We start from the raw sequence: 12,989 nt of genomic DNA on the forward strand, positions 1-12,989 counted from the left end.
AGCAATGCTGTTAAACTGCCAGCAGATTAAATATAACTAAAATAGTTCTCCATATGGGAGGATGACAAGTTTTCCTGAAATTGTGCTGGACAAGGGAGAGGGAATAAAGCAGGGCAGATTGGTGGTCTGCAAAATCATTGAAAAACAGACACAACAAGGCACTGTTCAAAAATTAATGCACCACAATAGAGACACATTTTGAATTAAACTCAATTAGAAGTTACTGGGTCAAAAAAAGTGCTACATTCATTTAAAACAGAGGTTCCCAATCTGTGGTCCATGAACCACCAGTGGTCCGCAAGAACTAAAATATGGTCTGTGGCCTTTCCATTACTACTACACAGCTCAACCAGAAAAAAATTTTTCTTGGTGTCTTCATTTTTATGCCTGTTCCTGGAGCTATTTGGGATGCTGATTCAGAAACTTGCACTGCATAGGCCACATCACCTCTAGATTATTAAATATGGTTTTCTGCGGGCGAGCAGATGGTGACTACTGGGTGGCATATGTTCTGTATCAGAAACTAGAGCTGATGTTGCCTGTCCAATGCAATTTTCTGAATCAGCACCTCAAATAACCAAACTAAATCTAAAGTTGATCAAAAACCGATTTGTAACCCTTTCGGTACTAATGTTGGAGAGTGGTCCCTGGTCAAGTGGCCTCTGGTCAAAAAAAGGTTGGGAACCACTGGTTTAAACAGTAAAAGATACAGATATGGATGAGAACAATCTAAAAATACACTAGAATAACAAAAGCATCATCGGAATATCAGGAATAAAAGCAGTAAGCGCTGCAATGAAGATTGACACAGCTCAACACATTTGATTAATCTGGATGAGTCCTCAGTCAGTTACTAGACAAAGTTCTGCAGTACATCAGTTCATCCCTCACAATGAATATTTTGTTTTGGGCCAGATATCTGAAAACACTTATTTTTTTATCTTTCATAGATAGAACTTATTTCTCAGATGCTATTCAATTGCCTGAAGCCAACCTGAGGGAGGCTCCTTTAATTTCCATGCCTTGTCTCAGGCATGAATATTTCAGAAACACAAGTAAGTGAGCAGAATATGAAGGAAAGAGTTAAAGGTGTAGAGTCAGTATACAAATCGTAAGGATTATTATCATTATTTCTTTCTTTACTTACTTCATTTTTACCCTGCCTTTCTCACTCCTCAGGGGACTCAAGGTGAGAACTCCGGCAAGAATTCAATGCCAGTATAATCAACAATAAACTACAAAAATGTCACCCCTAGTTTAAACCAATTAACAGTTAATCAATAAAATACATAAAACAGTATACAAATTAACATATAAAGTGCATAGTTCCATTCATCCAAAATCCTTGCACATAATCCTTATTCAGAACGTGTTGAAACCCATAGTAACTTATTCTTCGAATGCTTGTGTGCAAAGCCGGGTCTTCAGCTTTTTTCCAAAAAGTAGAAGGGATGGGGCCTGCCTGGTGTTGCTGGGAAAGGAGTTCCACAGCTGAGGAGTCACCACTGCAAAGGCCCTGTCTCTCATCCCCACCAATTGCACTCGCGGAGAGTGGGACTGTGAGCAGGGTCTCCCCAGACGATCTTAAAGTTCTAGTAGGCTCATAGGAGGAGATGCATTCAGACAGATACGTTGGGCCAGAACCATTTAGGGCTTTATAGGCCAAGACCAGCTTGGTAGATATCAGCAGCCAGTGGAGATGACATAACAGAGGAGTTGTGTGCTCCCTGTACGTTGCTCCAGTTAGACATCTGGTTGCTGTTCATTGGACTAGTTGTAGCTTCCGGGCCATCCTGAAAGGCAATCCCATGTAGAGCGCATTGCAGTAATCTATATGAGATGTAACAAGAGCATGGACCACCGTGGCCAAGTTGTTGTCTTCCTTCTTGGCCACGGTGACTAGGACGCGGAACAATGGCTTCAAACTACAAGAAAGGAGAATCCATCTGAACATGAGGAAGAACTTCCTGACTGTGAGAGCCATTCAGCAGTTGAACTCTCTGCCCTGGAGTGTGGTGGAGGCTCCTTCTTTGGAAGCTTTTAAACAGAGGCTGGATGGCCATCTGTCAGGGGTGCTTTGAATGCTTCTTGGCAGGGGGTTGGACTGAGGTCTCTTCCAACTCTATGATTCTATGAATCTTCTTGTTGTTCTTGTTCTTGTTCTTCTTCTGGTTATTATTATTATTATTATTATTATTATTATTATTATTATTTGAGACACAAATCATTACTTTCAAAGAAGAAATTCAGTTAGTTGAAGGCTCCTAATTCATGTAAGGCAGAGATAAACAGAAGGGAGCTATTTGTGGATTTCTACATGATTTGCAGTAGATCAGCAAAATATAGTTCCTGTTTTAAACAATAGCAAGATGCAATAGCTGCTTCAAGCAAAAAAAGTTATTGGGGAGAGTAATCATTATTGGATTGATTGCTTGTGGAAGGTCTGTGGAGTCTTGTTCAGTTCTAGCGCTCAGAACAAACCGCTGTATTCGCAATTCTTTAATTTTCAAGGAGCTTCCAGGCTAATCAGTTCTAACACAATGCAGTGTCCAAGATCATAAAAGTGTGAATCAGCATCTTGGAAGGAGCATGAAAGGCTAGCTGTTCCTTTCCATTTAATCTGAGGTCTTAAACTAAAATACCCTTATCCATCTTGTTTCTTCATTGAACTAAAGAAAACTTAATAACTTTGAGGACTGCCAAGAGTAAACCAAAACTTTTTTTGTTTTTGTTTTTTGCTGTCTGTGCCGCTGTTTAGAAGATTTCACCTCACTTTCCGTCTCTGTAAAAACTGGATCTTTATAAATTTGGCTCATTTTGGAAACAAAGATTGGTGGAAAAGCTTCAGCAGAGACAACTTTTTGCCGTTACAACTCTTTCAGGAGTGAATTTCCCTTCCTAGGGATAGATTTCTCTCACTTCCTGTTGTCTCACCCCCATTTGTACCTATGAGTCATTTGTAAGTCAGACATTTGTAACTTGGGGAATGCCTGTATTAACTCTTGAATGTGTCCAATTTGCAGATGAACACCATATCCTGCTATAAGATGGACTTTTATGATAAATTGAGCTGTGGGGGGGGGGGGGGATCTGACAAAGAAGACCAAACTATCTCCTTATCTTGGTTGAATGTCAAAAGAAATTTGTGATGTGAGACTTGATGTTAGATTAACAGAGCCAAGAGGTTACAATTAACTGCTTTCTCAAACATGACTGCCTGGTTTGGATTGGGCCCTTTAGTAGTATGTTTTAATATGATGTTTATGAATGCTGTTCTAGGATCCTTGGTGCAACATTGATATGGCAATGAACAAGTTCCAACAAAGAAGCCACATTATTTTAAATGATTATCTTCACTTTCCTTAATTCCAATAATTCCATCATCATCAACTCCGCCAGGAAAATGGCAGAAGGTTTGGTTGCGTATTTCGCACATCAACATACTAAATCAGTGGTTCCCAGCTTGTGGTCCACGGACCACTAGTGGTCCGCAAAAATGAAAATATGGTCTGCAGTCTCACCATTACTTCAAAATTATGTGGCAATGAGAGAGACTGGTCTCGCGAAACCCTCTTATAGTGCCGAGGCAACGAGGATGGTATTAATGTTGGAGAGTGGTCTCTGGTCAAGTGGTCCCTGATCAAAAAAAGTTTGGGAACCCCCCTAACCCACAACCCATTGTGTTAGCTCCCTCCCCTTTCCTCAACCCATTTTATTACCCTGTTATATATATATATGTGTGTGTGTGTGTATCTTTATATATACATATAAACTCCTTTTGTTTGTTTGTTCGTAGGTTGGTTTATTTTTGTTTTGGTTTCATTTGTCCTCTTATTTATTTATTTATTTACTTTACTTGTATACCGCAGTTTCTCAGCCCAACAGGCGACTCAACGCAGTTTACAACAAGGATAAGAATCAATCAACGATATACAATTTAAAACCATAAAAGCATAATATACAATATTGACACAACAATAGACAGCACAATGCATCTCATAACTAGAGTCGTGATCCAATCCGTCGTCCAAATTTCCATTCCTGTAATCATCACATTCATTGCACTGTTTAACTCTTCCCGCTTACTTTTTCCCAGCAAACTCCCCCATTATCGTTTCTATCCCGAACTTTTATGTATTTCTACCAAAAATGTAAGTAATAAAATATTTTTTTTAAAGGTTGGGAACCCCTGTACTAAACCATTTCAGTTCCCAGCCTAAGAGATGCCCTGTATCAGAACAAATAGTGCTAAACCAAGACCAATCTCAGCCAAATGCTTAAACTGAATCAAACACAAAAGGGTGACATGTGGAAGCACAGCAGGATGACTTTTTCTGCTTCTAACAGGAATAATTTGTAAAATGCTACTTCTTTTTTCCCAAACCATAATATCAGCACTATGTCAAAAACAAAAACAAAAACAAAACAGCACACAACGATGCTTGAGCCTTGACAGGGAAAATAAAATCTTAGGCCCTAGGACAATTTACCGCTGATCTAGAAATAGGCTAGAATATAGGAAGAAAAGCATCCTGAAGGCTAGCAGGCCGAGGATACTCCTAGATACAACCCTGAGTTTGGAAGTTTAGATTTCAGCCATGACCAGGAGTGCATTTGAACAGTGAAAGCTAGTACATCAACTGTGCTCATTCCTGAGAAGCTGGATCTGGTCATAATAAACCAGCATGCCTTGATTACATTCTGTTTGGATTACTATGTGTTCTACATGGGACTGCCTTTGAAAAGTGCTTAGAAGTTTCAACAGGATGCAACCTTTTGGGTCAATTGAAAATAACAGAAGTGTTTGGTCCAGCAGTGTACAGGTGAGGTGGAAGGATGGGATCTGGGCTGTGATTTGGCAGCCCAGGGAAATGTGATCCAGAAATTTCTTGAATATTCACTGAATAGTTAGTTAGGGGGTCCCAGAGAGGGTACAGAGATGTTGAGGAAATCATTCTTCTTCAAAACAATAGATTTCTAAAGCATGAAAGGATGATATCACAGTAGAACTATAGTATTAAACATTTAACTGAGCGTAAAAGAGGAGGGCACTTTTTGGACTACAACTCCCAGAATTCCCAAGTTGGCATGACCAGTGGGATTCTGGAAACCATAGTAAAATAAGATAACTATTCCAAACTCTGATGAAAGCAGGAGGGAGGGGGCAGGATATGCATGTTTACTACCCATTTCTGTTGGAAATTGTGAAACTTCTTTTCTTCTTTCAAAGTAAATTTTATTGAATTTTAATAAGACATATACTATAATTTTAAAAAGAAAAGAAAAATACCCAAAAAAGAGAACAGATATTCAAACCTCACACATTGTGAAAACCCAGTGTTTTATATAGGTTGCAATCTACTTTAGCAAAACCACCTGAAGCTTCACGTTTCTGGGTGAAAATCGGGACAAAGTTTGAGTGCATAAAGAAAACCTTTGATATTAATAAATATTCTCCAGCTGGGCTCTCACTGTGCTTCCGTTAGGGAAATGTAATTCTCTTTAAAGAGCAGAGCTCTGATAAGTGAAATATCAGGGAAGAAGCCAGGCTAATTTCCTTCCGAAGGGTGGGGGTAGAGATGGGACCAATTCTAACAGATGCCTCATACTGAAAGCAAGGGAGCTAGGAAACTCTGAGTGCTTGTGTCTACTGCACAAAGAACATCTTCTCCAAGGTACCCAAATAGTTCTTGTGTCCTTAGGAAAGCAAGGTGACTCCAGGAAAATGAGCAAAAGGGACCAGGTCTGGGGTCATGGCACTGTTTCGCAGCATCATCCAGACTCATCATTTTACTGCCTAGATCACCCAGCAATTCTCATTATAAAAGATTGGTCAATAAATATTACTTCCTCACATTTCCACTCTAAAACACAGGGTGATCTATGGAGAGAGGAAGACAGTTGTCTTCCTCCTTGTACTTTATTCGGAAGCTCAGGACTTTGACACCCACTCCACAAAATGCACATCTGCCCAGGCCTTCTGTCATAGCTTACCTGCCCTGACAACTATGCCAGTTACCAATCCCAACTAACCTCTGATCCAGAATCCTGGAAACACCTACCTTGAGATAGAGTCCCAGTGACAAACTGGTAGAAGAAACGGATCACCCGCCCAAGCTGCTTCTTGCAACGATGTTGGCAGTGAGTCATAGTGCCAGTTACCTTGTGGCAAGGTGGAAGCCGGCCAGGGCACTGTCCCCGCAAAGAAATGACTCCCTTTCCCCAAGCTAGGCCCTCAAGGCAGGGTGAAAACTAAAAGTGCTGGCAGAGAAGTAGTGGCTGTTGTCTTCTGCTCCTGGCTCAGACAATGCCCAGGCATCCAAGTCAAAGTCAATCCCAGTGAAACCAGAAGTGGTCTCAAACAGACAGCATGCTAGAGAGAAAGAGGAGGAAGTGGAGACTTGTGCTGAGATAATCCAGCTAGAATCACTGGTGACAGAGGCAAAGTGTGAGCAGAAGTGTGCAGAGGGAGAGTAGCAATGCCATCAAAGAGACATGTCCAGATCTTTGCTTCCTACCTCAGCAGTTGTTCAGAAAGTCCCAGTCCTTCCTAGAGTTCCAGAGAAAATGGGAATGAATGCTATGCAGAGCTAGTGAGGCAAAAAGCTGCTGGTGCCTCAGCTTAGAGCTGATCAGCTGAAATGCAAGAGATGCACAGCTTCACGCAGTAAAGTTCCTGGGAGAAGCAGCTTGGAGTGGAAGGAAAAACAGAAACCACAGAAGGGGCAGTGCCAAATAGCTCTCTGAGCCACTCACTGAGTTCCTTGGAGGGAAGCAGCTGGCAATCCCTTGCTCCCGAGAAGTCCTCTCTTCCAAGCTTTGCCTGCCTAAATCCTTGTCTCGCCTGGCATCGTCCTCCACCACACCCAATACTTCACAGCAAGGCTCCCTAGATACCAGAGGCAGTCCTGGTTGGCATGGCAATGGCCTGACTCCACAGGTCCTGCTGACCAATGGAGGGCTGCCTCCTCCTTGGCTGAAGATGGCACAAGGAAGCTCCTTCCAAAGTAGGCACAGGCACTGGTGGGTGGGTATAACGGATAGGCTGCTCTCCCTGCAGCTCTCTCTGTGCAACAGGAAAGTATGTGCAAAATCATTCCACAGACTTTATCATGATTGTTCAGTGAGTGATAAGAAGAAGATGCAGCTGGGTGAAAATGAAGGCATTGGTACCTGAAATGGATCTGACTGTGCAGGACAGGGGAATTTTACCCCCAAATTTGGGAAGGGGGGCTACTCACTCTTAAGAGTTGAGATCACTGCTTTTGTGAAGCTTGTGATGAAGTCTGCAACCTTTATACTTTGGCCAAGCTTGTGAGTGGTTTCTGAAGATCACATGAAATAGAATGAGGATTTGTTTCATGAGGAGTAAAAGAGAAGACTGAAGACTGTAGAAGATGTGAAGTTAGGTATGTTGCCTGGTGGGTTTCATTAAGAACAAAAAACAAAGAGGGGATATGAGGAAGACTCAATATGACTGAGGTCATGCTAAAGGGAGAAGTGGATGTTAATACTATGCAGTTCCTACTCTTGCAACTACCAGTCATGAGGGTAAGGATAATACTTGGACTGCAGTGGGGGAAGTCCTGCTCCACTCCCACCTCACCAGTCCCAAAATAGCTCAGCCCACCCTTGGTTTGGCTTACAAAGCTGGTCCCATTTCTCTCTCTCCACTGTGGAAACTTGTATATAGCTAGCAATGAGTAAGAGAGACAACATATTATAGTGGTCTGAATGTTGAGAAAGAAACTCCAGGAGGCCACAGTTTAAATCTCTGCTAAGATATGGAAGCTCACTAGTCCTTATCACATTATGCTGTTATAACATCACAGCAGTGATTTATTCCTGCTTTTGCATTGTCCGTACCACTCAAGGTTGTAGTTCTCCTTGTGTTGTTGTACAGTGTTTGGGAATGTGATCTTTTTCAACCTGGGGGAAAAAAAACACTAATGACCCCCTTTTCTATGACAATTCAGTAACTAGTTTGAGTGTGAATGTACTTTGTTGCTTGTCCCTCCATTGGGAATTTCCAAGGAAATCTCTGGCAGGGAACCCCAGACTACTTTCAGAGCTTGGTGGAGAGGACAAGAGAATAGCTATGCTTTCAATGCTTAATGCTCTTGAAACCGCCTTTAGATTTTTTTTCTAAATGCTTTTCATAGAATCATAGAGTTGTAAATGTTGTAAGAGACCACAAGGGCCATCAGATTCAACCCCCTACCAGGCAGTTAAAATACTCCTAAAAGATGGCCACCCAGTTTACAAAGCTTCAGAGAAGGACACTCTGCCCCACTATGGGGCAGTATATTCCATTGTCAACAGCTCTTACCACCAGGAAGTACTTAAGTGGAATCTCTTTTCCTATTGTTTGTATTTGTTACTCTGTGTCATCATTGGAGCAGTAGAAAAAAGCTTTATCTTTCTTCAGTATGATATGCTTTCAAATATTTAAACATAGCTATCATGTCCCCTCTCAGCTTTCTTTTCTCCAAGCTAAACATACCCAGCTCCCTAAGCCAGTCTTCATAGGGATTGGCTTCCAGACCTTTGACCATTTTGGTCACTCCCCCTAGGCACATGTTCCTGCTTGTCAATATCCTTCTTAATTATAAATAACAAATAAACTTTATTTGTATACTGCTCTATCTCCCTAAGGGTTTTCAGGGTGGTTTCCACATAGGCAAAGCATTCAATTACTAACACAGAATGTACAGAGTAGCCATTATAAAACATAAAACAATCATATATGTTTAAAAACCAGTTCCAAAACTATGCCATTGTGCAAAATTAAACTACCAATGGGCAGAATTTCAAAGTGGGCCTAGACAGTTTGGAAAGGGCTGGGCCAGGACTAGTGCAACGAAGTAACATAGGGCCGGGGGAGTGGGCTAAGTGCAGAGCTGGGTCCTAACGGATGGCCAGGGTGGGGCCTGGGGCTACTCACTTCCAAGGCCTACTGGACAGCTATAAAAAGTCTGGGCCAGGACTAATACCATGAGGTGGGAAAGGACCAGGGAAGTGGGTAAAGTGCAGAGCAGGGTCCTATCCTCCTTGAATTATGGTGTCCAAAATTGGACACAGTATTATTTCAGGTGAGGTCTGCAGTTAAGGGGTTTTGAAACAGGACAGCCTGAACAGCTGACCTGTGTGATAAGCACCTTTGTTTTCTTCTCCTTTGTCATCTCTGACAATGTGAGATCTGGCAGTGATGGGTGTGCTGTAATGACACTGTACTCTAATTACAATATTATGGCTATTTTTAATCAGTCACAAAGCAGGGTAAATGGGGTGATGATAGCAGCAGATGAAAAACACTTTATCAATCATGCTATTATTGCATAAATGTGGTGAGGGTGCAAAACACAGGATCAGCTAATCAACTATTGTTATGAACATAGCTGAAGCAATTTTCTAAAGGAAGAACCCAGAATGGCAGTACGACAGGATAAGAATCAGCCTTAGAGAAAGACAAGGGAAAATTCATCTGAAAAACTTTGCCAAGAAAACACCATGGAAGACTTGTGACGAAATGAAAAAAAACCATGTGTAGTTTACGTTTTATCAGCCCACACACTGCTTGACTTCGCAGTTCAGAACAGCATATTTACAATCATGTGATCATTGGCATGGACTCACATAATGTCTTTTTATAAGAGATTTAAAATGGTCTTTCTTTGTCCATGTGGAGAATCTCTCTCTAGCAGCTCGTAAAACAAGAGCACACTCCAAACTCTGTCTCTCTGATTCTCTCTTTTTCTTTCTCTCTGAGCACCTGCATAGCTCAAAGCCGGAAAAAAATGTAACAATAGCCAAAAGTTCCAGGCTCAGCCAGCTCCCCAGGCATAGCCCAGCCAATCAGCTTTATGCATCTTATTTTACAGATGACTCACAATGTTGGAGTCACTTGAAGGAACATAATAACAAGAAATGGCAAGAGCCTTTTGTCCATATTCCTGGAAAAGAATATGTTTCTGCTGCAAAGAACATACACTAATATTTCTAATAGTTTCCTATGCAGATACAGACCCATGGCTGCTATAATACACTGGTCAATTAGACCAAGGCTGATAGGCATCAATTGTACTGTGTATGAAAACCTCACTATGCAGCAACTCTTACTGAACCGAAATCTAACCATCTGTACTTTCAGTCACCCAAGAAGCTGAGCATCACCATATTTTCCCACCTCACTTTTTTTAAACTCCCAAGTTTGCCAACACTTGCTCACTGTTCCATATGCATCTGCTCTCTGTGTGCTAACTGCAAAAAAAGGTCACTTTTCAAAGACAGAGAGATACATGGGCTTATCTGCCAAGAGTGGTACTATTTAAACACATATGTGTAGATGTTGTATAAGTTTTTCTAAAGCCCATATTGCACTTCTAATGTAAATGACACCAATGGCACATTGCTCAGTATGGAAGGGTGTTTGAGAGTTATTTTGTAATTATTGGAGCTGTCCTGATATTTAGGGGCAAAAATAATAATGATAACCTGCAATTTTGGTACCAGGAGCTTTTGAACTTTTCCTTAGCAGTTTTGGACTGAAAAATGGACCACATGAGCTGCACTTTCCCCAGCCCTGTTCATTTTAGGGAAAGATCAAAATCCTACTTTACCTAGAAAACACAGTGAGTCCAAGCATGGAAACATGTGAACACTCTTATTATGTTCAGAAGGTTGTGTCTGAACATCACACACACACACACACACACACACACACGGATACATCTGCACCATAATTTGCATTGTCTGGTGCAAAAAAGAGTCATATAGATCAGTTAGGTAAATAAACATGAGAACAAATATATGATCCTGTATACTGTAAGGTATGTGTGTATGTGCATATATGCACTTACATGGGTTTGAAATTCACTCTTATGCGACTTTGCATGTAAACTGTGCATACAGGAGCAGAGGGACTCTGTGAACTGGTCCACAGTCTTTGTAAATGCAGAGCCATACGGCAGCAGTTAATCCAGATGATGCAATCTCATGTCTGAAGTCATTATCTATCTTAGTGCTCAATGACATCCTTTGCAGGAAGCACAGTGGCATGAGGCAGGAAAGAGCAAGACTTTTCATAGCAAGGCTCGCATAATGTGAACTGAGTAAACCTGAGAAACTGAGTAAGCCAACATTTTTCCCTTTCCTAAAAGTTCCAGTTCTACTAAAGGTAAAGGTTTTCCCCTGACATTAAGTCCAGTCATGTCTGACTCTGGGAGGTGGTGCTCATCTCCATTTCTAAGCTGACGAGCCTGTGTTGTCCGTAGACACCTCCAAGGTCATGTGGACAGCATTATCTTCCCGCCGGAGCGATACCTCAGCCCGCTCCCTGGATTTGAATGGCTGACCTTTCAGTCAGTAAGTTCAGCAGCTCAGCAGTTTAATGCGCTATGTCACTGGGGGAGGGGGGATTCATATATATATATATATATATATATGTCTAGCAACAGCCCTTGCTGATCTCTATCCTTCTCCATCGTTTTTTTGTAAGCTATAACTAAGATATTTCTCAAAAAGAACATTTCAATTTATCATACATAGTACATGAATATGCAGGAAAGGATTCTTGAATCTCCATCTTTTCTTAATCTTTGTGCACACAGTCCCCAACCCTCCCAGCTAGCTAGCTACAAGCAGCATTTGCAGCAAGTGCTGGAGGAGAAGGACATCTAATGGAAGAAGATGGTAGTGATTCTCTTTAACCAAGATTTCCCCCTCCCCTGTGGCCTTCAAAAGTATCTATTTTACAGTAATGCATAGAATCCTTTAAGACCACAATTCCATGCCTATTTACCTGGGAGTAAGTTCCTTGTCATCATATCATCAGACATGAACTGACCTTGTGAACAATTCCTACAGAAACCACAGGCCAAAAGCCCACAAGAAGCAGTGTGATTCATATCATAAAGTGTGGTTTCGATTTACGATCCCTGATAAAGGTTTCTCTTCAATCATCTCACTGTTCTTCATTACAGACCTGCCTCTGACAAGCCCTATCTTGCTCCCAGGCTCTTGCCTCACTTCTTTGACAGCAGCTAAATCAGACACCACAAGGCAGTTTGCCCTCAAAGACATAAACCCCAAGATGATGCTTTTTGGGATAGAGTGGTGGGAAACCTATAGACCTTGGCTGACAGAATATGACCCTCCAGATATAGCCAGATAACACATATATGTGATGTGGTTGTGTGTATGTATTTAGTAGCCCATCTTCCCCCTACTGATGGAACTATGGTGGCTGATAACACAAATGACCATGGTGCAAAACCATAGTTGAGACACACAAACCAAGTTTGTATTCCTTAGATAATGAAGAATACTTATGGTATCCTCCAGAAGCTTGACCTGATGAACAGCCTAGTTCTTCTCCAGTTCAGCAAGAAAGGGAGCTGGAGAAGAGACCTCTGAGCCCTTGTGAAAGAAGATGAGTTAAGAAACAAAAAGGTATGTACCCACAACTATCAATCAGGCTCTCTAAATGTTATTGGGAATGTGGGTATGAGTGTCATTAAAAGCATACCAGCTGAGTGTCATTAAAAGCATACCAGCATCTCCTTTACGGGCTACTGAAAGCAACTTCAAGTTCCCCTCCTGACCAATGGACCCGGCTGTTGTACGTCTTGGATTGATGACTCTCAGATGACTTCTCTACTTGGACTTTGTTCTCATTCATGGCTTCTTCGCTGATATTATCAGATTCCTTTTGAGTTTCAGTTTCTGAACTCCTTTAGGAGTGAGACAATGGTGCCTCTCACACAATCAGTTGCTCTCACATAACAATGTTGGCATGTAAAGATACAAAAGAATCATGTAGCACCTTTGAGATTAACTGAGGAGAAAGATGTTTGTAGCACAAGCTTTCATAGACTCAAATTACTTCATCAGGTGTATGCTTTCCCAGGAACGCATATAATCATGGCCTGTGTTTGACTCTCTCATACATATAAGCCTCAATGTTGGCCAAACCCAGTACTATGGATAAC

The 12,989-nt window shown here is 41.5% G+C and overlaps 1 protein-coding gene across 3 annotated transcripts in view; it reads right to left on the reverse strand.

Annotated features, from left to right (window-relative positions):
• KCNIP2 (potassium voltage-gated channel interacting protein 2) overlaps positions 1–12,989 on the reverse strand; it is a 151,417-nt gene that overhangs the window by 55,899 nt on the left and 82,529 nt on the right. The window contains exon 1 of one of the 3 annotated variants that reach the window (XM_060768251.2): positions 6,063–6,165. The exons of the other annotated variants lie outside the window; for them this stretch is intronic. Coding sequence (XP_060624234.1) covers positions 6,063–6,150 — 88 coding nt within the window. The 5' untranslated portion in view covers positions 6,151–6,165. Of the gene's footprint in view, positions 1–6,062; positions 6,166–12,989 lie in introns of those variants that run through there. 3 annotated transcript variants of the gene reach the window in all.

The sequence above is a fragment of the Anolis sagrei genome, chromosome 3 (assembly GCF_037176765.1).
Source record: "Anolis sagrei isolate rAnoSag1 chromosome 3, rAnoSag1.mat, whole genome shotgun sequence".
Classification (NCBI taxonomy): domain Eukaryota; kingdom Metazoa; phylum Chordata; class Lepidosauria; order Squamata; family Dactyloidae; genus Anolis; species Anolis sagrei.